This window comes from Equus caballus, chromosome 3 (assembly GCF_041296265.1).
Source record: "Equus caballus isolate H_3958 breed thoroughbred chromosome 3, TB-T2T, whole genome shotgun sequence".
NCBI lineage: Eukaryota > Metazoa > Chordata > Mammalia > Perissodactyla > Equidae > Equus > Equus caballus.
Window position 1 is genome coordinate 74,798,470 of NC_091686.1, and position 25,326 is coordinate 74,823,795.

At 36.1% G+C, this 25,326-nt stretch overlaps 1 protein-coding gene across 12 annotated transcripts in view; it reads left to right on the plus strand.

Moving 5' to 3' along the window:
• The first annotated feature begins 17,956 nt into the window (after window positions 1-17,956).
• Window positions 17,957-25,326, plus strand: part of EPHA5 (EPH receptor A5) — a 330,237-nt gene continuing 322,867 nt past the window's right edge. For 5 of the 12 annotated variants that reach the window (XM_070262401.1, XM_070262400.1, XM_070262402.1 and 2 more), the window contains exon 1: window positions 18,121-19,093. In XM_070262401.1, coding sequence (XP_070118502.1) covers window positions 18,910-19,093 — 184 coding nt within the window. In that variant the 5' untranslated portion in view covers window positions 18,121-18,909. Of the gene's footprint in view, window positions 19,094-25,326 lie in introns of all 12 variants that reach the window. The other 7 variants (XM_023638034.2, XM_001501074.7, XM_023638035.2 and 4 more) reach the window with 5 other exon arrangements.

Here is a 25,326-nt window from a genome sequence, read left to right on the forward strand (position 1 = left end):
TTCCTACCCTCTCCTACAGTACATCAGTGATGACCACGGCATTTCAATAATGGGATTATTTTTTATCTTTTATTTTTTCCGTGTTTCCTAAGTGAATAATGCTGGTTCATTATGTTCTCATTCTACAATGCAATATGTGTACACATCTGTGTGATTTTTATTTATTGAAAAACTTTTTTTCTTACCAATTAGAAACAAAGAGAGCTTAAAATGAGTTTTCCTCTTAATTTAAGGCAGAGGTGTTACGAAAACGGCAATTTGGTACTTGGAACTATTTGGAAGCAAAAATGAAAGTAAGATTTTAAAATATAAAATAATATCATTTAAAGATAATCTAATAGTTGACAGTATATCTAGAATGGATGTTAAAATCACATACGGCCTTACAAATTTGATCTATGGAGTGTGACTTATAATGACTCATGAAAAGATGGTCGATTTTTCTACACCTTAAATATCTGTGTAGTAGTAGTAGTAATAATTATAATAAAACAATTTTATTAGAAAATTTATTTTGACATAGAAGACTATCCTCAAACACATGATCCTTTAGGTAGCAATTCTTCTGATCTGAGGCACTTCACAGCATTATTGCTGATAGCCTTCAGGTGTGCCAGTAATTAAATACATATGTGTGAAAGAACTGTTAGTTTTACATCAGATCTAAAAACCTTCTATCATTCCTTCATATTTATTTTCTCTCTTTTTCCTACCAGGACACTACTATCTCGTGGCTAAAATTTGACTGGATCTTATTGTTCAAAAATAATAACTTCTGATATAGGCCCACGCTATAACGATAGTTCTCGTCTAAAGCAGTGGTTTTCAAAAGTATTTTTTTCCTCATATATCCCCTACAAGAATTTAGAAAAAACAAGTATTTTCAAGAAAGTTTTCAGTTTGACAATTAAATTGTAGCAGTTCAAAACAGCAAAAATATTTGAAATTTTGCCTCCTTGAATATCAGCATTTTAAAATGGACACGTTATGTCATTCTTTCATTTACATCCAATGAGATCCAAATATCATAATGATTTGATATATAACATCACTATTTTAAAAGAAATACATGAAAAAGCTTAAAATTGCTTGGTTTGTACTTCTTTAGATCAATTCAATCCCAATTCCTCCACGGAATTTTATTCAAATGTATAGAATACACAAGTCTTTTGTTGAAAATCTTTATTTCTCTACAATAAGGTGTTTAAATTTAAAATCATTTTTTAAAATGCCTGTGAGCGTAAGACAGCAAATGTTAAAAAAAATATTTTAGATTGACATATCTTTAATATTATATATAAATATAACAAACAAGGGATCAAAGTTCTTCTATCATGTATCCATGGATAAACATTATTTATTGTGAGAAGAATGCAGAGTTCTACATCCATTCTATTCCTTTAGTTATTAAAGAAATAGGTCTGAGCGTGAAGAAACTATGTTCATATAAGTAAATAGATTTGAACAGACTCATTAAAAACATATAACTCAGTTCTTTAAACCCTTTCTGAGTTTTGTGCTAAAAATAACATGCTGATTTCCCATTAAAATATATTTAATAACCTGTCATCTGACGACTAAATTTGGTTCTCCTTCAATTCTGTTGAAAAGTATGAATTGGAAACAACCTGAAAAAGCATTTGTTCTCTAGTCATTAGAGTCATTCATTTTCTCAACTCCAGCATGAATATCTAGTTTATCCTCTGTGTGTATGTGTGAGCGTGAGTGTGAGTGTGAGTGTGTGTGTGTGTGTGTGTGTGTGTAAAACCCCGGAGAATTCTACATCCTGGAACAATATACTGTAATTAGCCTTAGGATGGATGAGAAGTGTTCCTTCTACCATTAAGTGTAGATAAATGTACTAGAAAAAGGAGATGTACGAAAAAAATCTCCTCGACTCAGGAACTTTCTCAGTCATATGAAAGAATCCATATGGAAGAGAGGCTCAGGAAATTAATTTCCTTAAAACCATCTGTGCTTATGTCTTATAGCCTGGGCTATACACACCCTACTCGGAAGACAACTGGTCTAAGGATGCTGTCTGCAACCTGGGGACGATCCCCTGGAGAGTTTGAATATGCTGACTGGCACTGATTCATGATGTAGTCTCTTTTGGGGGGCTCACATATCACAGATGGCATGCAGTGTGTCCTGTGTAAAGGGTAGAAGTTCCACATCCTGGAGAGATTGACAGCATCACACAATCTCTTATTTGCCTCAGAATATTATGACTTATTGAAGTTTACTGTGTATAGTTGAGTGGACTTCCACACTATGTATTTTACAGTTTTAATGAATAAAATACTCACAAAATAGACAAGAGGCCTACAAAGACTTCTGCCAAATAAACATGTATTAAAGATAATATATGATTAATAATCCACACATGAGCAAACATCAGAAAATGGCAGAACTGATACTTATCAATCAAGTTCAATCTTTTGGTAAGCCACACTTGAAAGACAAAAAAAGTAATGATCTAAACTGACATGACAAGGGATCAGCAAAAGGTTTCTAAATCATCAGAGAGACAATTTGAAGTATAAGTGTTCATATGTAATTAATAAAATCTTTAAAATGTTTTAATCATTGTTAGCACCTTTGTATTTTGTGATGGTTTACAATGTACATAATACATTAGTAAAGAATTAGGTGTACATAATTTATAAATAATTAAACATGTTTTGGGATATTTGTCCAAAAATATTTTCATGATGGGATGGGTTATCAAAAAACTTTGGTGACCACTGGTCTAGAGAAAGTGCTAGTGTTAACTTTTGTATATGATAGAAAAAACAGTAGCTGTCTATCTAGAAATTTTGTCACTATTATTTCCTCTCTATAATTTGCACTAAATGGCAAATGTAGAAGAAGCTGTGAGGTTTTGGGACAGTGTATTATCAACGATGCTAATGACAATATAATTATGCCACTCTACACATGTAAATAGTGTAAATGATATGATTTTCAAATAATTTATATGTAAATAAATACAATGAGTTTTTTTGAACACACAATATAAAGATTGGAAAACGTATGTAATTAGACACAATTTTCTTTCAGGATGAGTCATTTCCCAGCAACATTTTTAGTCAATGTAAATTCCAATAGAACTTCCAAAATATTTGAGCCATAAACTGAACACATCTTTGTCTCAAGCTAGTGTCCCTACCACAGAGAAGCAAAGGCCCCTGCAGAAACAAACAAATCTTTGCCATTTTTACAAGTTTGCCATAGCAATATTCATGAATTCCTTCACAGATTCAGAGTTTGCATTTAAGATTTTCTGTGTCTATGTTGCATAGCTCTGGGCAGGAGTTCAATTTAGCGATAACGTTACCATTAGTGTATATGCTTCAGGTTAACAAACATGGAACAATTAATATTTTCATTTCACAACTGACCCAGTTAGATACTTCATTTCTAGAAGATGCATAACTTGAAATACCACTGTGCTTTAATATAATCAATGGGTAACTGAAATGTGTTCCAACTGAGTTCCTCATTTCAGAGCTGAGAACAGCAATCCAGACACGAAGACCACAAAGAAAGTGCTCTACAACTCAAAGCAAAATTCACACAACTTAGAACACCAAACACCTGAAAAAAAAGACTGAATGAGTAAATGAAGTTTCTGTCCCTATTAGCAATTCTCAAGCTAAGGCATATACAAACAGACTGGAGATAAGGTTGAAGCTGAAACTGTCTTGAAAACAATGAAAAATCTAGTTCTAGAAATGACTATAGGAAAGAATTGTAAAAATTGTGAAAGAGGCATTAAGCTTTTTCAGCCACACTTGCAAACACAATTATAGCAGTTTTACCAGTAGTTGTGTGTGAATTTGAATAGCAATTATACATGTGCACGCAGTTTCATTAGAATTTAATGCATGTCGTTCTAAAATATGTTATTAACTAAAAGTTAATTGTTTTTTCTTTAAATAAAACAGTGAAACTGATTTCAGTTACTCATAACTAAAACAAGATGTGTTTTTTTTCTTTTTCTCTTTTTAATTTAGACTTCTATTCAAATATGATAGCCAATATACCATCAAAAATTTTTCATTAAGCTAGAGGGAAAAACATACTTGACTCAAAAAATGAAAGTCCAACATAAACCCAGGTCCAAGTATCAATCTAGATTTAATCCTTGATATCATAGTGACTTCTATGATTTCCTTAAGGTAATTCTAAAAACATTTAAAGCAGTTCACCTCAAATTGTGTCTTTCCCAGTTTTGCTATTATTCCAAAATATAACCCATTAAAGACTGTTCAGTGAGCAAATGGGAAAAAGTAAAAAGTAGGGGAAAAATGCATCATGTATTTATTTATAAAATCCATATTATTTTCACGTATTTTGGGTGTTACTGGACTGAAAATCTGTATGTCTTCTAAATGCAAGGATACTTAAAAATTAGCATTTTTATTTTCAGCATTTTGAAAGTAAATATATCATGATCTTAGAGTTTGAAAACACTCCTAACATATTCAAGGATGTGTGAATTAGACAATTCTAAAAGTAGCTATTACAAAATCACAAAGTATGATCATTTATGAAAAGTTTTTACCTACAAATAAGGAGGCTGATAACATGAAAAAAATCTATTTAACTCAATTCATAAACATGGTTTGAATATATACACATCTCAAATTATTCTAGACATTGGCAACACAAACTACTAGTGCATATTTTCTACCACAAGATATCATATAGGACAGGAAAGAGTCATTAGTATCACCAAGTCTAAATGCTACTTTGGAAGTATTATAAAATGAAAGAGGATACAGTCATTCATTCTTCAAGTTTACAACCTATTGGTAAATACTTGAATAAGAAGTGATATTTGAATAGATCATTATAGACAGAGAAGGAATTCTGCAGGCAGAGAAGTCAAAAGGAACTTACATTCCATCCCATTGCTAACATCGTCTTGTATTTTCTCTCCATCATTTCAAATATCTAAATCATTCTCAAGCTTTCTTATCCCTCAGGTTTTACTTGAAAGGGTATTTTCTACAAGAGATCATCCATGAACCAACGATACTAAACAGTTTTCCCTGTTATTCAGTTTAAGTATCTTAACTTTTAATCAAGGAATTTAAGCTGCTCCTGTTTATTTCTTTGACATTATCTTTGGTCCAACGCATAACTGTATTTTATGCTTTTTGGGGGTTCCTTTTTGTTTTACTGACATTTCTTTGTGTATTGATTTTAAAATGAAGGTGCTCATTTCAACTACTTAAAGATTTTGACATTTGTTTAAAAAAACTAGAATTATATTAATATTAAAATTAAACTGTTTATTTTTAGACTTCTTTACTCATTTTCCTTACATTACTACTTACATAAAAGTAGCACTTTTCCCAGCTCATATTTAATTTATCTTGAGGTTACAAACTCCGTATCTAAATAAATAAATTTATCTTTCAAAATTTTTTTAGACAAACATTTTATTTTCAGGTTATAATTATGATAGTTTTTTACATGCATTAACATCCTACCCTTTTCCATAGACTTTTGTGCTTTTATACATTTATCTTAATTTTTAGCTGTTGAATGTTTCCAGTCATTCCTTAGCTCATATATTGTTCATCTCTTGGTGATATAAGAAATTTCTTCCAGAAAATTTTGAGGAAAATATATTTGGGTGTTATTCTATTGAAGTTATACAGGGCTCTGAATGTTTCCTTCATACATGAACAATGTCTTTGCTGGGCATAACAGTTTTGAATTGCAATCATTTTTCTATTAAACCTCTACTGACTTTGTTTCACTGTCTTCCTACATTTATTATTGCACAGAAAAAAAACTGAAAAGAAAAAATCATGAACTCCTTAGAGAAAGAGCACTATAGAAATTTAACAGTAAAGTAAATGAACGGCTTACTGAGAAATCTGTTGTCAAAGGAGCACCACTTTCCACTTTGGAGAGGGGAAGGGCGACAATATTCATCCTCTTGCTGAATCTGGAATATTTCAATTGAAAAATTTTATAAATATTGCAGAGATCAAGTTGGCACTATCCAGTTAAGATTAAATTGTTGTCTTACCCTTATAATTCTTCAAATCCATTTCTAAGTATATAAGTTGAGATAAATTCTCACAAAGCATGTACAAATATATTCCTTACATTGCCAACCGTAGAAAAACTGGATAATTAAATTGTGCATTAACCTACAGATGAAATACTATAAAACTACATAACTAACTTAAAAAGATGCATATTTATTGGCATGTGTAGAAGTTGAAAATATAATTATGATATGAAAAATACAAATTGAAGAGTGTTACATATTTAAATATTTGTGAAAGACTTAAAACCACTCAAATTATATTATTTTTATTTTTTATTTAAATTAATGTTATATGTGCTTATAATTAGATTCTCAAGTTCTATAAAGTTTACTGATAAAACAGTGGATCACTGTCTCTGCCTTTGACATCCCTATGCCCAAAATCAACCATTTTGACCCGTTTAGCTTTTTATTTTTGTATATAACACTATATCTCTAAATAACAAGTACATACTTCAGAATTTTGATTTATTTAAGGTTTATACATTATCTACTGATTTTGTAATAAAGAAGATAAGGATTTGATTCTCTTTCATCATTCCTCTCCATAACCATTCCATCCCATCCTACCATCACTCCTATTTATCAAAATTTTTATTAGATCTCCATTCACCATTTGTGTTGTTATTACTATGCGAATGCTATTAACAGGTCATTCAAGAGGTATCATATGGGGCCGGCCTGGTGCTGTAGTGGCTAAGTTCATATGCTCCACTTCAGTGGCCCAGGGTTTGCAGGTTCGGATCCTGGGCGTGGACATGCGCAGGGCTCATCAAGCCATGCTGTGGGGGCATCCCATACAAAAACATAGAAGAAGATTGGCACAGACGTTAGCTCAGGGACAATCTTCCTCACCAAACAACAACACCACCAACAAAAAAAAAAAAAAAAGAAAGAAAGAGGTATCATATTACTTGTCCTTTCCTTAAAATTTTGTTTTCCCTGAATAATTGTCTTGTTCTTTCTACCTCCCACTAAAATAAACTCAAATTGCCTGCTAATTGTGTTAAACTCTTCTGCTTGCATTAATATGCATCAAGCATTCTATCAATTTTATCTCTTTAGAAAAATCTTTCCAAGAACCTTCTGATCTCTCCAATCAGGACTGTTTAGCCTCCCTGCCTGGGTTACAGATTTCATCTCAGGCTCATAATTGACCATATTCTGAGAATTCTATTCTTCTTTATCTCAGTGCTGGAGATATATTTTCTGAATCCACATATAACTATTTCTCGATTTATGCCCTTATTTTGGAACAGCATATTAACCAGTACCTTCCTAAGAAAGGTTGAACAATAAATACTAAAAAATATAAATTTATTCAGTCTTCACGCATATTGATAATTCAGCTGGATGTAAAATTCAAGGTTAGAATTATTTTTTCTTCTGAATTTTGAAGACATTGTTCCATTGTGTTCTATTATCCAGTGTTGCTGTTCACAAAGTGATTCTGATTCCTGACTCTCTCTATGTGTACTTTGTCGTTGTTATGTTTCTCTTTCTCAAAGCTAATAGACTCTTCTCTTTTTCATCATTGTTCTAAAATCTCATGTCAATGTGCCTTTCCATTAGTCTATTTTTATCCATTTTACTGATCACTTGGTATGGAGTATAGGCTTTCAATATGCAAACTTGTGTCCTTCACTTTTAGATGTTTTACTTTAACTATTTCCTTGATAGTTTTCTTTCTTTCATTATCGTTTCTCCCCTTCTGGAATTATTATTTTATAATTTTGACCTTCTGATAAGTCCTCTGAATTTCACATAGTCACTCTGCTTTACTCCAGGTTTTTGACTCCTTGCTTCATTTTCTTCACTGTTTAACACCCTTTCATTGAATTTTTCATTTGAATCACATATATTTAATTTTCAATTGCTCTTTTCTTGTACTGTTCCATTTTCATGTATTGTTCCTGTTTCACAGATTCAAAGCTGAGTAGGCTGGCAGTTCTGGAGTTCCATACGCAAAAGTCATGAGTAGTGAGCACACTTCCCAAGATGTCCCCCATGTCCTCACCTCCTGATGTTGACATCCTTGTGTAACCTTCTCCTCTTGAGTGTGGGCCGATCTAGTGGCTGCTTCCAATGAATTAAATAGGCAAAACTGATAGAATATAATTTCAGAAATTAGGTTGTAAGAGATTTTACTTACCTGCACACTCTTTCACCTTCTTGACTTGCTCACTATGATGAAGCAAGACATAATGTTGAAAGGACTCACATGGCAATAAACTTAGGATAGCCTCTGACCAAGGGCCTACAGGGAACCAAACAAAGTTCGTTTTGTTCTGCCAACAAAGTGAGAGAACTCAGAAGTGAATCCTTTGCCACTAAAATGACTATAGTTCCATCCAATACCTTGATTTCAGCCTCTGAAGTACCATGAACCATAGCATCCAGCTAAGTAGTGCTGAGTTCCCAGACATACAGAAACTGTGATGTGATCGATGTTGTTTCAAGCAGCTGAATGTTGGGATAATTTGTTTCACAGCAATAGATAACAAACATAACATATAATATGCAGGATGCTACTCTTTTTTTATTCTGCCTGATATAAACTAGAACATAGGTCTTCTGTTTGGCTTTTTTCAGAGAATAAAAGTCCAAGTCTGAGTAGGGTAATATACCCAAATGTGTAGATTAGAGAACAGGATCTTGGCATCCAATTCTTTTTAAAACACACTTTCAATCAAAACTCATGTTTTTATTCCATTATTCCACTATCAGAGTTACCTAATGCCATAAATTTTGGAGCCTTCTTGGAACTTGTTGTAAAAAGTAGATTGATAACCAGTTTTTCCACCTGTTGAGCTAGGATTCAACTTTCTGGGGTCTCTTAGATTATTTATCACTCATCCATTTGCAGCCCACCTTCCAAAAATGTTTTTCTCGTGTCTCCTTTCCTGATCTCTTGCTCCTTATGAGTTTGTGTTTGTTTTTCTAATTCCCTTTATTAGTAATTTTAGTAGAGTTTCATAGGAAATCTAAACAGGGTGAATGTGTTCAATATATTATCTCTTGTACACAATGCACAAATTCCTCAATATTTTTAATGATTTTAAGCAAATATGGGAGCTATAAACATTTATTCATGCTAGATTAAGGCTATATGAATATTTTATGTGGTTCTTTGCAATTTTTAAAAATATTCTTAATGTCAAATTTAGGTTTCAAAAATCCTATTAAAAATATTTGGTCTACATCGCAGAGTTCTTGGATTTTCATAGCACTAGATTACCACATGATAATAAAAGTTTTAACCCAACTGATGTGATTAGAAAATCCAAAATGGGAAGACATTAAAAAGGGACATCAAATAAAACTCCCAGTACAAATTAATAAAGATGATTGATTTTTGCTTTTCAAGTGCTTTTTTTTCTTTTTCTTTTTTCTACAGAAGAAAATTTTTGCACACAACTAAGTATGATATTTTCCCCCACAGTGTGCTTGGAGAAACCAAGTCATAATCCTATGGCCACATGTATGATGTTTAAAAACAGATCTGTTTCCATTTTCCTCAGACCAGCCACCTGACATTTCAAAAGATAAGAAGTACTGCTCAGCTTGAATGAACTAAAAAATATCTCTGCAAATGTATTTGAACTCATCTTTTGAAATGTCAGTTTGGGACGAAGTGATATGAGTTATTCATTCGGGTACTGGAATATGTGTTAAGAGTCTAGGCAATTTTCTAAAGAGGGAGAATGAAGATGAAGAATATATTTTGAGTAAATCAAGGAAGTAAAAGTCTATGTGGCTATTATTTCATTAAGATAATTAGTTATCTACTATTAAGATACTTAAACTTTAAATATAAAATACGTTATTATAGAATTTATGTATCAAGATATGCACTTGATTTTCTGAATTTTCCTCTTCAAATATCTTTTTTATTTATTGAATATTTCCTTGGCTATTTCAATTGCTGTTTTGTGTGCATGTTGAATATTTTTGTGTGTCTTAATGTTTCCTTTTTAAAGAGATTTATTATACGATTGGATCTGATTCATCCTGTTTTTGTTGGATAAGGTGGAGGTGTAATGGGAGCAGCAATAAACCACATATCATTAAAAATTAATGATGAAAATTGACTTACCATAGTGTCCAACAATTGCACTTTTGGGCATTTACTCCAAAGATATGAAACTTATTTTCACATAGGAACTTCCACATGAATGTTCATAGCAGCTTTATCTGTAATAGCCCAAAAGTGGAACCTACTCAGATATCCTTCAACAAGTGAATGGTTAAACGAACACTGGTATATCCATGCCATGGAATACTATTCAGCAACAAAAAAGAATGAGCTACTGATATACTAACAACTTGGATGAACCTCAAGGAAATTATGCTGAATGAAGAAAGCCAATTACAAAAGTGTACATACTGCATCAGTCCATTTATGCAACATTGGGAAACAGCATAACAACATAAATGGAGAATTTATTAGTGGTTTCCAGGGGCTATGGATAGAGGGTTATACGTGGCTATAAAGAGGTAACAAGAGGGAATATTTTACTGATTGTATGAGTATCTTGATTTTCCTGGAGATTACACAAGTCTACATACACGTATAATAAAATTGCATAGACACAGACACACATAGACACACACACACACACACACACATGAATGAGCGCACAACTGTTGAACTGGGAATAAGCTCTATGTGTTACGTCAATGTCAATTTCTTGGTTTTGATTTTGTATTATAAATGTATTATTAAGTTAACGTCAGGAGAGATTTAGGGATTCAGGGAATGGTACATGGGACTTCTTTGTTTGTTTCTTTGGAGAGTCCAATGAATCTCCAATTATTTCAAAATGAAATGTCTACAAAAACTCATGTGTAGTAAAATAATTTTGACAGTCAAAAACTTAAGAGAAAATGCAATGCTGTAAAAGTTTGCATTTTGAGACCTCATTACTTTTTGAGGGTACTAATGTTCACTTCTATTCACCTCCCATTGGGAAGTCTACAAAAGCCGCTGTCCTCAGAATAGTCTACTATGTAAATCTGCAAGATGGGTTCATACACATGCTCATGAGCAAGAGTTTGGAAAAATTTTTTTAAGAACAAAGCGGGCAAGTCCATTCTGCCTTTTGGGCAATTTTTAATTGTTCCTTATAAACACAGAATGGAATCTAATTCTTAGATACAATAATACTGGGAATATATTTTGTAAAGGTAAGGAAAAGGAAGATATAGTTTTTTAAGTAGATGTTTTTGTTCTCTGAAAAATATTGTTTAATATTTAAAATATATGTTTATGAAATACACACCCATTTTCGTACATCTTATTAATTTCCACTTAATAAAAAAATTCTGGTTTAAAAATAAAAAATAATGGGTGGATTCTAAATCATGGTTTTGATTTGCAACTTATGTTCATGCTTAGGCCCTTTGTTGTGTCATGTTCTTCCTCAGCGGCCATCAGCACTGACAGTTAAATTCATTTTCAATTACCAGACAAAAAGGCCTGATAGTATCTTTAATGCAATCAACTAATTTTAGTACCAATCATCGCTAACATTCTAACATTTTCATGTTTATCTTATATCTTTTTTCTTTTTCTTGTGAAGAAGATTCGCCTGAGCTACATCTGTGCCAATCTTCCTCTATTTTGTATGTGGGTCACTGCCACAGCATGGCTTGATAAGTGGTGTAAGCCTGTGCCTGGGATCTGAACCCATGAACCCAGGCTGCCAAAGCAGAGTACAGCAAACTTAACCACTACACCACCAGGCCAATCTCATCTTATGTCTCTTTATCACTTCAAAATAGTTAATGATATGTATTTGACCTATTCATATAGCTTTCATGTCTTTATAAAAGTTTATAAAAGTAACATGGAGGAAACATGAAGGAAAAGTGTTATTTTAGAAGCTGGTTCTATTTTAAGCCAATAGAACTAGGGAAAGCTCTTTATGGGTTTTTTGAGTCATGATTGTTGTGGATCTGTGGAAGTAGGGTTTACTGAAGAAAATGATTTTGGAAATCTTCTGGTTAGTTGAAAAGATGGGAATTTAAGTGCTTGAAGAAGGAAAATATGAAGGGTAGAAAGGAGGAAGCCAGGAAAATGGACACCAGGAAAGAATTTGATGAAAAGCATCACCTTAGAGAAATTCTCTGTGATAATTCAGGCTACAAAATTTTAGGGCACTGAAGTCAAATATCAGTTTTCACTGATTCCGTGATATGATCCTCCGCTCTTTTCACATATTTTAAGAAAATTAGCTACTCATAGCCTACATGTATTGTAGCAAAAGAAGAGGGACATTGTCAGTTATGAGGTGAGCTTGTGTGGAAAGAAAATAGGGGCAAAACTACTGTCAATAAAGTGAGGGGGTTGGAGATTCCAACAGGAAATGTACTGAAACTAGAGGTACACAACAGAAACTATGCCTCCCAGAATTGTCCGATGTTTTGGAAATGTTGTGGACATGCCACAGAAAAAAGATTAAGTCAAACAAATGACTACTTCTAAGTGTTTTTAGATTTAGGGGCAGGGGCTAATTGAAAGAATTCAGTTTTACTAATTTGTGGTTATATAAAGTTACTCATTATCACCATCATTAAACTCTTTTCTGTTCCTTCCTTTCTCCTTCTTTATTATTTTTTCTTTCTTCGGTGCATGTGTGTGTGTTTGTGTTTGTGTATGAGTGGGATTCTTTTTACTTCTGTTTTTCTATTGTTATACAAATAATAAATGCTAATTGTAACAAATACAAAAATAAAAGGAAGAAAAACAAATCCAAATCATCCCACAAGTTATTAAAAAATTTCAGAAATTTTGCTTTGTATTATGCCTTTAAAATTTGATATTATAGAACTATCTTTTTATGTACATAAGTGTGCTTCCAAGCATTTAAATGGTTCCATGGTGTTTTATTGTATAGATGTATTCAACACTTCTTATTGAACATTAGAGTGTTTCTGATTTTTATCCACTAAAAATACCACTATGTTTAATCTTGCAGTCCATTTTAATTAATTTGCTTAATTTTAAAAAACATAATTGCTAGATGTAAATCGACCCACATTTTAAAGGCATTTGATGGCATTGTGAAACGACCCCACAAAAGCTGTTCTAGATTCACTTCCCACAAGCAGAGAATGAGAGCACATGACATTGTCATTGCTAACTTGTACCTAGAAGTCTCTTCCGCCTACAATCAACATTGGTATCAAAAGCTTATTTGCATGTGTCTCCTTTTTTCACTTATGCCATTGAGCAGGTTTATCAGTTTCCCCCTAGTAAACTATAGCTAACTATATTATATAATATGTTCTTGTACGTGTGGGTTATTTTTGAACTTAAAGTCAGAATATGTATTGAGTTTAATAAAAACCTTCCTCTGAATATGAGAAGTACTATAAGCTAATTTTTCACATTTCAACAAATATTTCTGGAGTCCAGAAGATGAGTTAGAATAGGAGGAATTTTAAGCAAAATGAGTCACTCTTATGGTGTATCACTTCAATCTTGTGACTCTTCTGCGAACATTTTTTCTACTTCTTCAGCCTTGAGAGTCATTATTTCAGTGTCCACATCTTCACATAATGTCAATTGTCCAAGATGCTGGAGGCAAACAACAACCAAAGAACTTCCTGGCAAGTCAACTTGGCTCCTCATCAACTACAGCAGCCTTGGCCTAATACTATGTTGCACCGTGGACATTCTTAGCACATTGATATAGGAATAACTGGAGAATAAACCAACCACCACCAACAATAATAAAAATCTGTGGTCCTCTGGCTCACTGTAATTTATTTGAATATCTTATTCCTTATTCTCTGCTACAAAACTCAATTAATACTCATGGACAATGGAGGACTTTATTCTGTTCTCAATATTTATAGAAAAGAAAACAAATGAGTGCTGATTATGATGTAAACATCTTTAATAAATGAAGTTTCTGATGAGTAATACTTTAATGTATGATTAACTATTGAAATAATTTCTATATTTAAACTTATTAAAAGACTAACTCATTATTCTTTAAATTAAACACCCAATAACCAATTAAATTTAAATAAAATTAAATTTAACATTAATAGGTAAAAATGTGGGTCAATAGTAGAGAGAGAGTATTCTAGGACTTCAGAAAAATTCTTAAGAAACAAAATAGCAATGAATAAAAATTAAAATATTTTTTGTTTTCTGTTAATTAAAGTAAAATGCAATATATAAAATAATGAATACATTAACATTATCTTGATTGTGAACTTCAAGAGCTATTGATTACTTAAATATATTTCAGTTAATCTTCACCTCTGGGATCAAAATAATTAACATCACCATATATCTATCCTTTTCAGCAAATCATAACCTGAAAAGTTAACTTCATTGGCGTATCTTATAGTTTCATTAGGGTATCTTATAATTTCATATCGAAAATCTACCATGGGTTAGATTTTTGCTTTGCTTTTGTTTTTTTTCCCAACTTCTCCCAAAGAAAGAATGTAGCCAAGTGACAAAATATTTAAAAGAATTATGTAAAAAGTTGCTAAGATTATACAATAATTCAGGAAAAATGCTCTTTAGCTTATGGGGTTTTATTTAGATTATTTTTGTAAAGACTGTTGCTTATGTTTTTATCATGGTTTCCATGGGCTCTGTGCCATCTGTTTTTGCTAGTATTACCTGTCCACACACCTCAATCTTGTTATTTTCTTGATTTGGTCCACTGTCTCTATTCTACACAAACAAATTGTGTGCATAGTTTTGTGCACATGCTACAGTCTTTTTCTCCAAGTAAAGCTTATTTAGAATCCTTCGTTTCTCGTTTTCTCCTATTCATTTATCTGACCTGTACTGTTTTTTGTACTATGTTTTTTGGCTAATTGCTTTTGGTTTCAAATGAACCTGAAAATTGGAATATTTTTATCTATTATTTCCATTAATGCAGACTTTTTGGGTAGTCCTCTTTTTCTTTTTCTGACCAACCAGTTATTAAATGTATTCTTTACTTCTATTACATTACAATTTTCTCAAATAGAGTCAGTGTCATGAGTTAAAATTTCCACGTCTCACCAGCTGTGAGAGTACTGAGGTCCCCTAACCTTATTTCCTCAGTCTCCTTGTCATTAACATGGGGCTAATAATTACACTGACATCATAGTTGAAGTATCTGCATTAAGTAAAATAATTAATGCAAAACATCACATAATTTTTCACACATAGCAAACCTTCAGTGAATACAGCAAATCTGCTTATTATGATTGCTTTTTGTTGCTCTACTTTGAATGCAGTGAAGATATATTCAGGCTTATTAATACATTAAATATAACTATAATACCTTTTATAGGGTAGTAAACTTTCAAGATGTCTTATCAAGGTGATTCTGAATATCTTTTCTTCCCAAAAGCTTAGTAGGAAAGTCAGATCCAAGCAGAGATCTAGGAAGACAGCAGCCACTTTCACCTCTTGAGGCCATAGCAGTGATCCTTAACAATGAGAAACGCAAACAATAGCACATCCAAACCAGTACTGATGTTGTAGCCTTTTCTTGTGCAAAGCAGGAAGTATAAAGGAAAAAGACAAATCTACCTTTCATGCAATGCTATGGTTCAGTCTAAGTATGCTAAAAGTATTTAATTGCCAAGAAATGAGCACATGGCCAAATAAAAGATCTCCTTTGAGATTGAGGCCCAAACCAAACCACTGTCATTGTCTTCTCTGATTAAGCCTCATTAGATTAAAAAAAAATGACTTTCGTTGCTGTCACTGGGCTTCATTTTACAGCTTTTCATTCTTTCAAAGATATGTAATAAATATTATAAAACAACCATGAGAAAAATGGCTGCTATTTAAGGTGCAGAATACAAAGGATTTTGCATTCTGTATTCTTAGTCACTTAACGAGTTCACTATCTTCGGAGGGAAATCACACAATTACCCACCATAGTGACCAGGGTCTCTTTGACCAGGTTTCCTTTGACATACTTAGTTTATATTCTGTTTCTTTATCCTAATATATATACTTAAAGTTTTTAGATAATTTGCTCCAGTTTTTCATTAAGAAAATATTGCAAATTGTGTTGATTGACAACAAATCACAAGCTATGGATACTTTGAGAAAGAGAACCAAATCACTTCTTTTTGAGAAAAGAAAAAATCAGCTTTAAATGGCTGACTCTCCTTGAACACTGGGTAGGATTTAGATGAAAGCAATGTGTGTGGGGGGGGAGAGGGTGTTACATATCTTTGGGGGTGGAACTTCTGTAGAACGGAGTGACAGACGTAACAATAGAGAGGTACGAGACAATTTAGGGGACATGGAATTTAAAATTTTAGTGTAAAATAGAAAAATTTGTTTAAGCCCTTTGCAGTTGAAAGCTTTAAATTCTAGGCTGCAGAAATTTGGTAATTTGGTAGTAAATGGTAAATAGTTGGAAATAGATGAACAAGGTAGTAACATAGAAGGCAGAGGATATGGAAGATAAGGAAGCTTGAAGTCATCTTCAAATCCCTCATTTCACTGATGAGGATACTGAGGCCCACAGCAGTGAGGGAAACAGCTCAAAGCCACATTAAACTGCGTACGTCTCACATGAGCACTATTATGTATTCCTAGGCGTTAGATAGCTTAGTTGACATTCTGTTTAGATATTTTTAAGTAACTTAACTATAAATTTGGGAGGAGGAGTTTACATTTGGAATGGTCTTCAAATAGACACGTACATTTTAATTTTGTGTCTCACTGTGAGGCTTTTTGCCAAACTGGAAGACTGATTCACTGCCATTCTTCTAAATTTGCTTCATGCATTTGGAGCACATTGTAATAGAAAGAAGCTGCTTTTAGATTTCTGGTGCCAAAACATTTCACGAAAAAAAAAAAATCAAAGATGAGCTTCCACCTCTTTACAAATTACATCACTGCAGCTTTATTCTTTCATCTTTTTTTGCAAATATTTAAGCAAAAAACAAATGTCATCAGCTAAAGATCAGGAGAAATTTATTGTGAAGACAAACAGCACTCTAGATGTCAAAGCTGGTGAGCAGACTCGCCTTTATTAGATGTGAATGCAAGCCCAGTCTTGACAGGAGTTACTATACACCAAATTAAACAAGATGCCTTTCTTTTAAAATCACATGTTTTGGTTCATACTTACTTTGCAGCCTTCTTTTTTTAGTCAGTATACTAAAATTGCCCTTCACACGTATCTTTTTGAAAGAACGAGTGGAAAACTGAAGAAAAATTTAAAAGCAGGAGAAGACATAAAAGTGGTGAAGCATAGAAAATTAATTGTTTTAAACTGTTTTTTCTTAGTTATTTGTCTCTCAGTGCAGAACACAAAAAATTAAAATTATTTTTTAAAAAACCGAAATTATTTGACCCGTGCTAATTTCACCAGAATTAATTGCGTGGATCTGCGTATCATATAATTTCTAAAACACTAAAACACCCTATTAATGACTTAAATCATCACATCTTAAAGTACCTGGCACGCTACAGACCTCCATAAGCTAAGTTCTTTGACTCCCTGAAACCTCACTCATAGCTACCATCTCTATATTTAGAAATTCTACATTTACTTCTGAAGAAAATGTTGACTATCCCATTCCAGCCGCCAAAGTCTTGGAAGAAGAGGAAGGGTCAGCAGCAGTGAGCAATATGGGTGGTTAAGAAACTAGCCACGGACTCGCAGAGCCTGCGAATGCGTGGCTATGTGACGACAAGGTTGTTGATGCCACAAGCCTGTGATGGGCAGCAGGCAATACATATGCCAAAGCCAAGGACCAGCTTCTCTAAGGGCTGCTGGCTGAGCTGGGGCTGATTTCCCTTCCGCCTCCCGGGAACCCCGTTCCCCCTGGCTGTCCTCGGGAGGATTCTTCGCCCTAATTATCCGAGGAGGAAGACGCGCTTTTCCCGGAGACCGCTAGGCAACACTCACCACGGCAGCCTCCAGATTACTTCCCTCCGTGGGTGTGTGACTTCGTCTAAGCAACTCACACTTACAGTAGATTCTCACTGGCGAGGCTGCGAGCAGCAGAGGGCGGGAGAGCTGGGCAGAGGAGGGAGGAGGGTGGGAGGTGCAGAGCGGTGAGGCAGAGGAGACGACGGAGCTGCAGACACAGCAGGAGCGCGCCGTGGCGGTGCAGTCGCAACCTCGCCTTCCCAGCCGCGAACACGCCGCCTCCTTCCCAGCAGCGGGCCCCGCAGCTCCCGGCCGCCGCCGCCGGGTCCGCGCTCCTGTCGGCTCGCCACCGCCAGGACCTCCCCTCATCACACCCAGCCCGCCGCGATTTCCTCCTGCCAGCCAGCCTCTTGGAACTCTCGGGATCTTTTCCTTTGCTCGCCTCTTTCGTATTTTCTCCGTCCAGTATTTTCTCAACTCGTTTTCCTCTATCCTGAGCCACAGTGCTTTTTTCTCTTTTTATTGAGGATTTCTATTTGACTTAAAATGACTTGTCTTCCTTACCTTCGTGCGTTTCAGCCCTGAAGACTGAAAAGGAGGCTGTATTTTTTCCCCCTCAGTGGCACTTGAAGACCTCAATCCTTAAAAGTCTAAGAGGCAAAGGAACAGAACGCGGGACCTTCTGGAGACCCTTCAGTTCAATCCAGAACTGCACTAGCAACCATCACTAATATTTTATTTACCCCCCCCCCCCCCCCCGCCCCCGGAGAGGAGGCAGAGAGGAGCGGAAGCAAACTTCAGCGGTCTCCAAGGATCCGTGGTTCCTGCATTTGGAGAAGCCCCGTGCCAGAAGGCGGAGGACCCCACGGGGAACGAGGAGGAGCCACGAGCCTCCCCTGTCCCCTCTGCGAGGCCGGAGCCGTGGACTGAGCCGCGCGGGACAGCAGCGGCAGAGGCGGCAGGGTGAAGATGCGGGGCTCGGGGCCCCGGGGTGCGGGACGCCTGCGGCCCCCGGGCGGCGGTGGCAGGAACCCCCCCAGCCCCCCTGCGTCTCTGGCCGGCTGCTACTCCGCCCCTCGCAGGGCCCCCCTCTGGACGTGCCTTGTCCTGTGCGCCGCGCTCCGGACCCTCCTGGCCAGCCCCAGCAACGAAGGTAGAGCGGGGGGGTGGGGACCGAGGCGACCAGGGGCGGAGGGGTGAGGCGGGGCCTGGAAGCGCGGGTCCGGGCAGGCGCTGGCCGCGGCTGCCGGGGACCACATCGCACTCCTCATCTCATCTCGAAGGAACATCCGTGGTCCGCTCTCGCTAGCCTTTTCACTCGCTCCTTGCGCACTCTGGGTGCATTGTTTGACATGAGGCGCGGGGTGCTGGGCGAGGACCTGCCTGTGGACAGAGGCTGGTCGGGGGGCTGGGAAGTTAGAAGCTGGGGGAAAGAAAGGTCAGAGACCCGCGCCAGGAGGTTGGGTGCGGCTGGGTGTCACTGCAAGCGCATGGAGAAGTGACATTTCGGGCTGGAAGGAGTGGGAACTGTTTGAAACGCGGCGACAAGGATCTCAGAAGAGATGAGGCTTTTAGAAACCGTTATTTGAGGCCGGCGGTGGGAAATATTGTGGGGGTGGCTGGATGCTTTTATTTTGGGGGAAAGTGCCTTCTGGGAGCTGTTATTTAGGGCATCACCAGCTGCTATTCTGGGGTGGGTGGCAAGAGCTGTTACTTCTTGAGGGAAGGGGAGGGCGAAGGACAGAAGGTGCCCCACACTATAGGTTGCCCTTCACTTTGTGGGGCTCCTAGTCACACTGAGGCGAAAGTGGAAGAAGGCGGGAAGGTGGGATGCCGCGGGAGGCGGAGGGGGTGGGGGAAGCGTCGTGCCAGGAAGTTGCTGCTGGAACCCACCGAGGCACGTCTCTCTGGGTTTCCGAGAGGGAAAAGCCCGGCTCCGGCCAGGCACCGGATGCTGGAATCCCCTGCCCTCCTCCCCACCCCCAATCCTGCGCTCCGGACCCAGGAGACTGTCCCCGCCTTCCGCTGGGAGGGCAGGGCCGGCGCGCGAGCAGCACCTGCGCGGCGCTCGCTGCCCCGGGAGCCGAGCTCAGCCCCGCGGCCCGGCCCGCAGCGCTCGGCCGGCAGCCCGCGGCCTCCGGCCACCCCAGCCGCGCTCGCGGCTCTCACCCGGCTCGGTGTCAGCTCTAGGGCGCATCCCTCTAGGGTGGGGGACAGCATCTCCGACCCCGATTAGGGCTACAAGAAGCGGTCAGCTCCACCGTGAAAACTCTACCCCCTCGGCTGGAAAGCTGAGGTTTCGATTTGGGGCTCCAGATGCCACGAGTGAGGCACAGCACCTTTAAAAATACCTTCCATTCCTGGGGCAGGGGACGCTGGAGCGGAAAGAAGCAGCCGCAGCCGCGGAGTCTTGTGTGTCCTCGTGACTTGCGCGGGTTGTGTCTTGGCTGTAGGAGAAGGCGCTGAGCTGGATTCGGAGCGCTGCCAGCTCCCTGGGAACCGTGTGAAAGCAGGGCAGATCGAGACTCGCCACCCCACCTCATGAATTTTTCTCTTGGACCCCTAAATTTATTGTTTAAAATCTGATTTAAGGATTATATATAGCTCGCTCTATCAATCATCTATCTATCTGTCTATCTATCTATCTATCGATCGATCTATCTATCCATCTATCTGCAGTCTCCCATGCTGAACCCAAGCAATCTGCATTTTTTCCCTTCCCCATAAAGTTGAAGAAGTGTTTCCTGAAGTCGTAGCTCTTTATTAACATCTCAGTTAGATTCATTGTGTTAGAAGTCTGGAGGATTATGGCAGGATTAGGAGTCTTTTTACTAACTGTTTTATTCCACTGAAAGGGGCACACTGGTTTGGATTTAAAGAGTAATAGTAATGTCATTTATCCTTTCGTGTTCCCATTATATTTCAGTTTTTTCCAGGTGTGATGGAGGAGGGGGCCTATGTAGAGATGGAAGGGAGTAGTAGCTCTTGGTTAGAAAACGGGAAGAAATGAAGTCTCAGGGAGGGTGACCCTGAATGGCAACAAGGGCCAGGACTGTGCAGGGAGGACGCAGAGGAAGGAAGAAATGAAGGGAAGCAAGGAAATAGCACCCGTCTCCTAAAGCGGTGTAAGCTGAGCTTGAACGTGCGCAAGGTAGACGGACTGATATTACAGACTTCACCCCCACACGTAGTGCTGTGCCCACCCCAGCTAGTGGAACACACGGCAAACTCGGGCTACAGTGAGGTGGGGGTTGCAAGGGTCTAACCAAAAATGAGCGTGCCTTACCACGCAGTGCCCTGGAGATACGAAAAAGAAAAGCGAGTCTGCTGTTTAGGCACATTTCAGAACATGTCACTATTTTACTTAATTAGAAATAAAATCCCGTTTATATATATGACTTCATCTAGTTCATTCCATCTCTGCCCAGCACAGTTTTCCATCCTTCCATTAGTATCAGCCCAGACCTTTATTTCTGTTCTTCTGTAAAATTTATGTTCTTCTCTTCTTTTTTGTTTCTCCATGATAGTGCTATTATAACAAGAATATATGAAGAAATTTATACCAGCAATCAGTTTGTTTATTTATTTATTTAAAGATTCAGATTGGAGTTTTAAGTTTGTTTTTGATTGTTTCTGGAAGTACTTTGGAAGATCAGGGGCATAAAGATTTGATGTGTACACTGAATCCATTAATAACTTGCTCTTATATGCTTTGCTTTCTGCAAGCTATAGACGCTTAGTGATTTCCCAAACTGTAGTATGTATATGTATATATATTATAAATGTGTCTTAATATGAATGCTCCTATTATGTGAGGGAAAAATTTCAAGGCAGATAGAAATAAATGTGAGTTTACATTCATAACCGATATTCTACTCATTTTTTAAGTTTAACTTTCATAAGCATAAATAAGCAGAATTGAACAGAAAAAGCCAAACATCTAGAATCTTGGATTGATATGAAATTCATGTCAGAATATGTTGGATCATAGATAATAAGAGGAAAATTTATTCTTTAGCTTGAATTCTAAGATAAGATGAATATTCTTTAGTTCTCTTGGCATATATATTAGGCATAAATTACATGTGGAAGAAACCTTTGAACTACAGTATAAAGCATAAAACTTTTTTATTATAAAATAATTCAGAGGCATATTTAGCAAAAAACTTATCTAAGATTGATCAGATAGGGCAAATATTAGCAAGTGTATCAACAAGTGAAAATTTTAAGAGATTTAATAGTAAGGGAAGCATGTCCACTGCTATGAATATTGGAGGTGGCCCTGAACTTATTCAGTAACTGCCACTTTTTGCTGTCTGGAGATATATTTGTAAACAAGCATTATTTGACAAGTGCTTTTCGCAGCGGGGATTCTTGGCCAATTACTGCTGAACAGCCCTGCATTGAAAATGATTCACCCGCAGTGAATCAAGCTTAATTCATTGAAGCCACAGTCAGTAATGTCCCAGGCAAGTGCTTCTGACAGTTGTCAGCAGTTTGTATTTGAAGTCTAGTTTCTTGTCTCTGAATGTTTTGTATGTTTAAGAAAGTGGGATGAAGGGGCTCTGGGGAAAAAGAAAACCTGCAAATGCACACACATAAGGGGAAAAAACTGGGGGCGAAACTGTTTGAAAAACAATTATAAAATTGTAGATGTTTTCAATGGAAAGGAAGAAAGTTTGTTTTAGGGTTTTTCTTGGTTTATAATAGGACCAGGCCCATAAAACAGATTGGACGACATAATAGATTTGTAAAACTAAATGGCTTTGTTTTGTGGCCTTGTCATCCTGTTGTAATTCACTTCCTTTTAGATAAAACAACAGGACCCCACAGAAAAGGGACAGTAAAATCATTCCCTCACCAGGACACTACTGAACCAAAAAAGAGAGCCATTACCCCTATTTGAATCATAGATTGTTGGAACTAGAAGGGAGCATGAGTTTTGGCCTTTTGCTTTATAAACTGTGAAAGGGGGCAGAAGGTTGGGTCTTGAAATTTTAAGCCTTTTTGGAGATGACAAAGACCTTCTTGGGTGTCAGGGTGATAACTAAGAGGATTTCATTTCCTCATATAAGACAGAAGAGAGGACAATTCCTGCATTTACAATAGAAATTTCTCCCTCGATTGAAAATATTCTTGTTGTTATATGGTCACTTGTAAGTACTATTAATTCTTTCTTTCATCCCGCATAGGAAATAATTGGTATGGGAAAAAGCTTTGTCTTTTTTTACTTAGAAATGCATTACTCACCATTATTTATATTGTTAATTCTCTGCTCTGCAAAATGTGACCGTATAGAGTACTTCTACACAAAATATCAAAATGACATGATATACCTTTTTGTAGACCAATATCCCCAAACTATTTAATTAAATATTAGACTTTTTCCAGTGTCACTACCATTGAGAAAATGACTATGCATTAATTATTTTCACTACATTTTTGTTGATTGACTTGACCACTTGAATCTCCTTTGTTTGGAGTGCTTTTTTTATGGATTTGTTTGAATGACTAATCAGTTTCTCTTTCATTTGCAAGAAACCTTTCCACCTTTGGCTGTAGAAGTAGAGTGCAATGTGCATGATTATATTAAGTACCTATAGCTATTTTTTCTTTTATGATTCAAACTTGATATTCTTTTTTTAAAAACGGAAAATGTGTTCTTAGCATCCTGAAGAAATAACTACTGTGAAAAGTATTGATAACTCTCCATGTTTTATTTTTTCAATTTAAATTAGCAGATATATTCCATTTTACTAGTGAATACTTTGAATTTGTTAGCAGAAGTACTTAATTACTCAAAGATGATTATAGCATTTTTAACAATATTAAAATAGTTTTACAGTTGTTTTCATAAAGCATCAAAATTAACTGGTTTGAATAACCAGCCTTGCTTATTGATCATTAAAAATTGATTGCAATATTTGTCCTTTTTTTCCTTGTCAGAAAGAGTGAATGTTGACTTTAAAAGCAATATGAAAGCTAAAAATGTAAATTGTTATCTTAGAGACTCAGAATGATTCTTGCTGTTCTAGTATCTCTGGTGAGTATGTATTTAGCTACAGAGCAGAATAGCTCTTACTCGTATGTTCTACCGGGTAAACACATACTTAGTTATTTTATCAAAATTGATATAATTAGTCCATTAAATAGTGATTTCTTCAAAGAAATTATCTTAGTCTATGCTGTATATAAACACACTTAATGGTATTTTCAACTTACATTAAAAAATTTATCATATGTTCTATCCCAGATGAAATGGTACACGTATGTTTCTGTGGGTGTATACACAGGTAGCTAAAAAGTAAAATGAGTTCTAAAGGCTTTGTAAACACAGATTAAATTGTTTCATATTTTTTACAAGAAGTTTACTAATCTAGATCTTTAAAATAATAAACAAAATGGGTTTATTTGATATAGGAAATTGATAAATAACAGGAGAGCCTCTGATCTATTTGTAACAATTTTTAAAGCACTATATAGCTATTAGAAAACTGGACCACTTGATAGTTATTCACTGTGAAAATCTGTCTGAATTATTGGCTCCATTGGAATTGTTTACATCAAAATGTAAATGAGCCATTTTTAAGTATTTGGACTTCCAAAACAATTAGTATGAGTACTTAGGACAGTCTCCCTTTACCATATATTTACTTTTCCCTTTTTAGTTTCTGCCTTTCCAGACATTTGTTTATTCTCAGTTAATGAAATAGATTTTAAAGTATTTAAACAAGACAAAAATTTTCTTTTGAACAAGAAAAACATGTTTGAGGATTTTAAATCCAAATTTTGGACAACAGTTCATTTCTGATAACACATTTATTAACATATGCAAGGTTTTGGAATGAAGAACTTTCCACAAAAATAGTAGGATCATTGATTCCATAAATTGTACTATGAAATAGCTATTTGTAAATTGAGTTACAAATAGATAGTGGTAGGGGTATTCTGGAGTAGTAAAACTTGATTGGAATTTACGTCTTTCTTCTGACACTGTGGACTTCACATATATGGGATTTATTCATTCCATTTATTCTGATCACGTAAAATCAAGAGATGGCTCTAATTGAAAATTCTTACTACAATAAAAATAGAGAACATTTAATTGATTTAAAATGTAATCCTAGCCAATGAATTTCATGAGAAATAGAGATTTTTAAATTCCCTTTTAACTTCTTTCATTGCTATCTTTAAAAATTCTTAGCGAATATAATCTGTTAATGTAAAGCAAAAAATAAATAAATAAAATTTAAAAAGTTCTGTAAGGTGCATAAGAATTTCAACTCTGGTGAAATGTGTGCTACTTTGTGGTCTTGCTCTTTTTTTGTTTTCTAAAAGCTCAAAGTTTTAATCTGGTATCTCTAATGAGAATCCTAGGTGTTACAA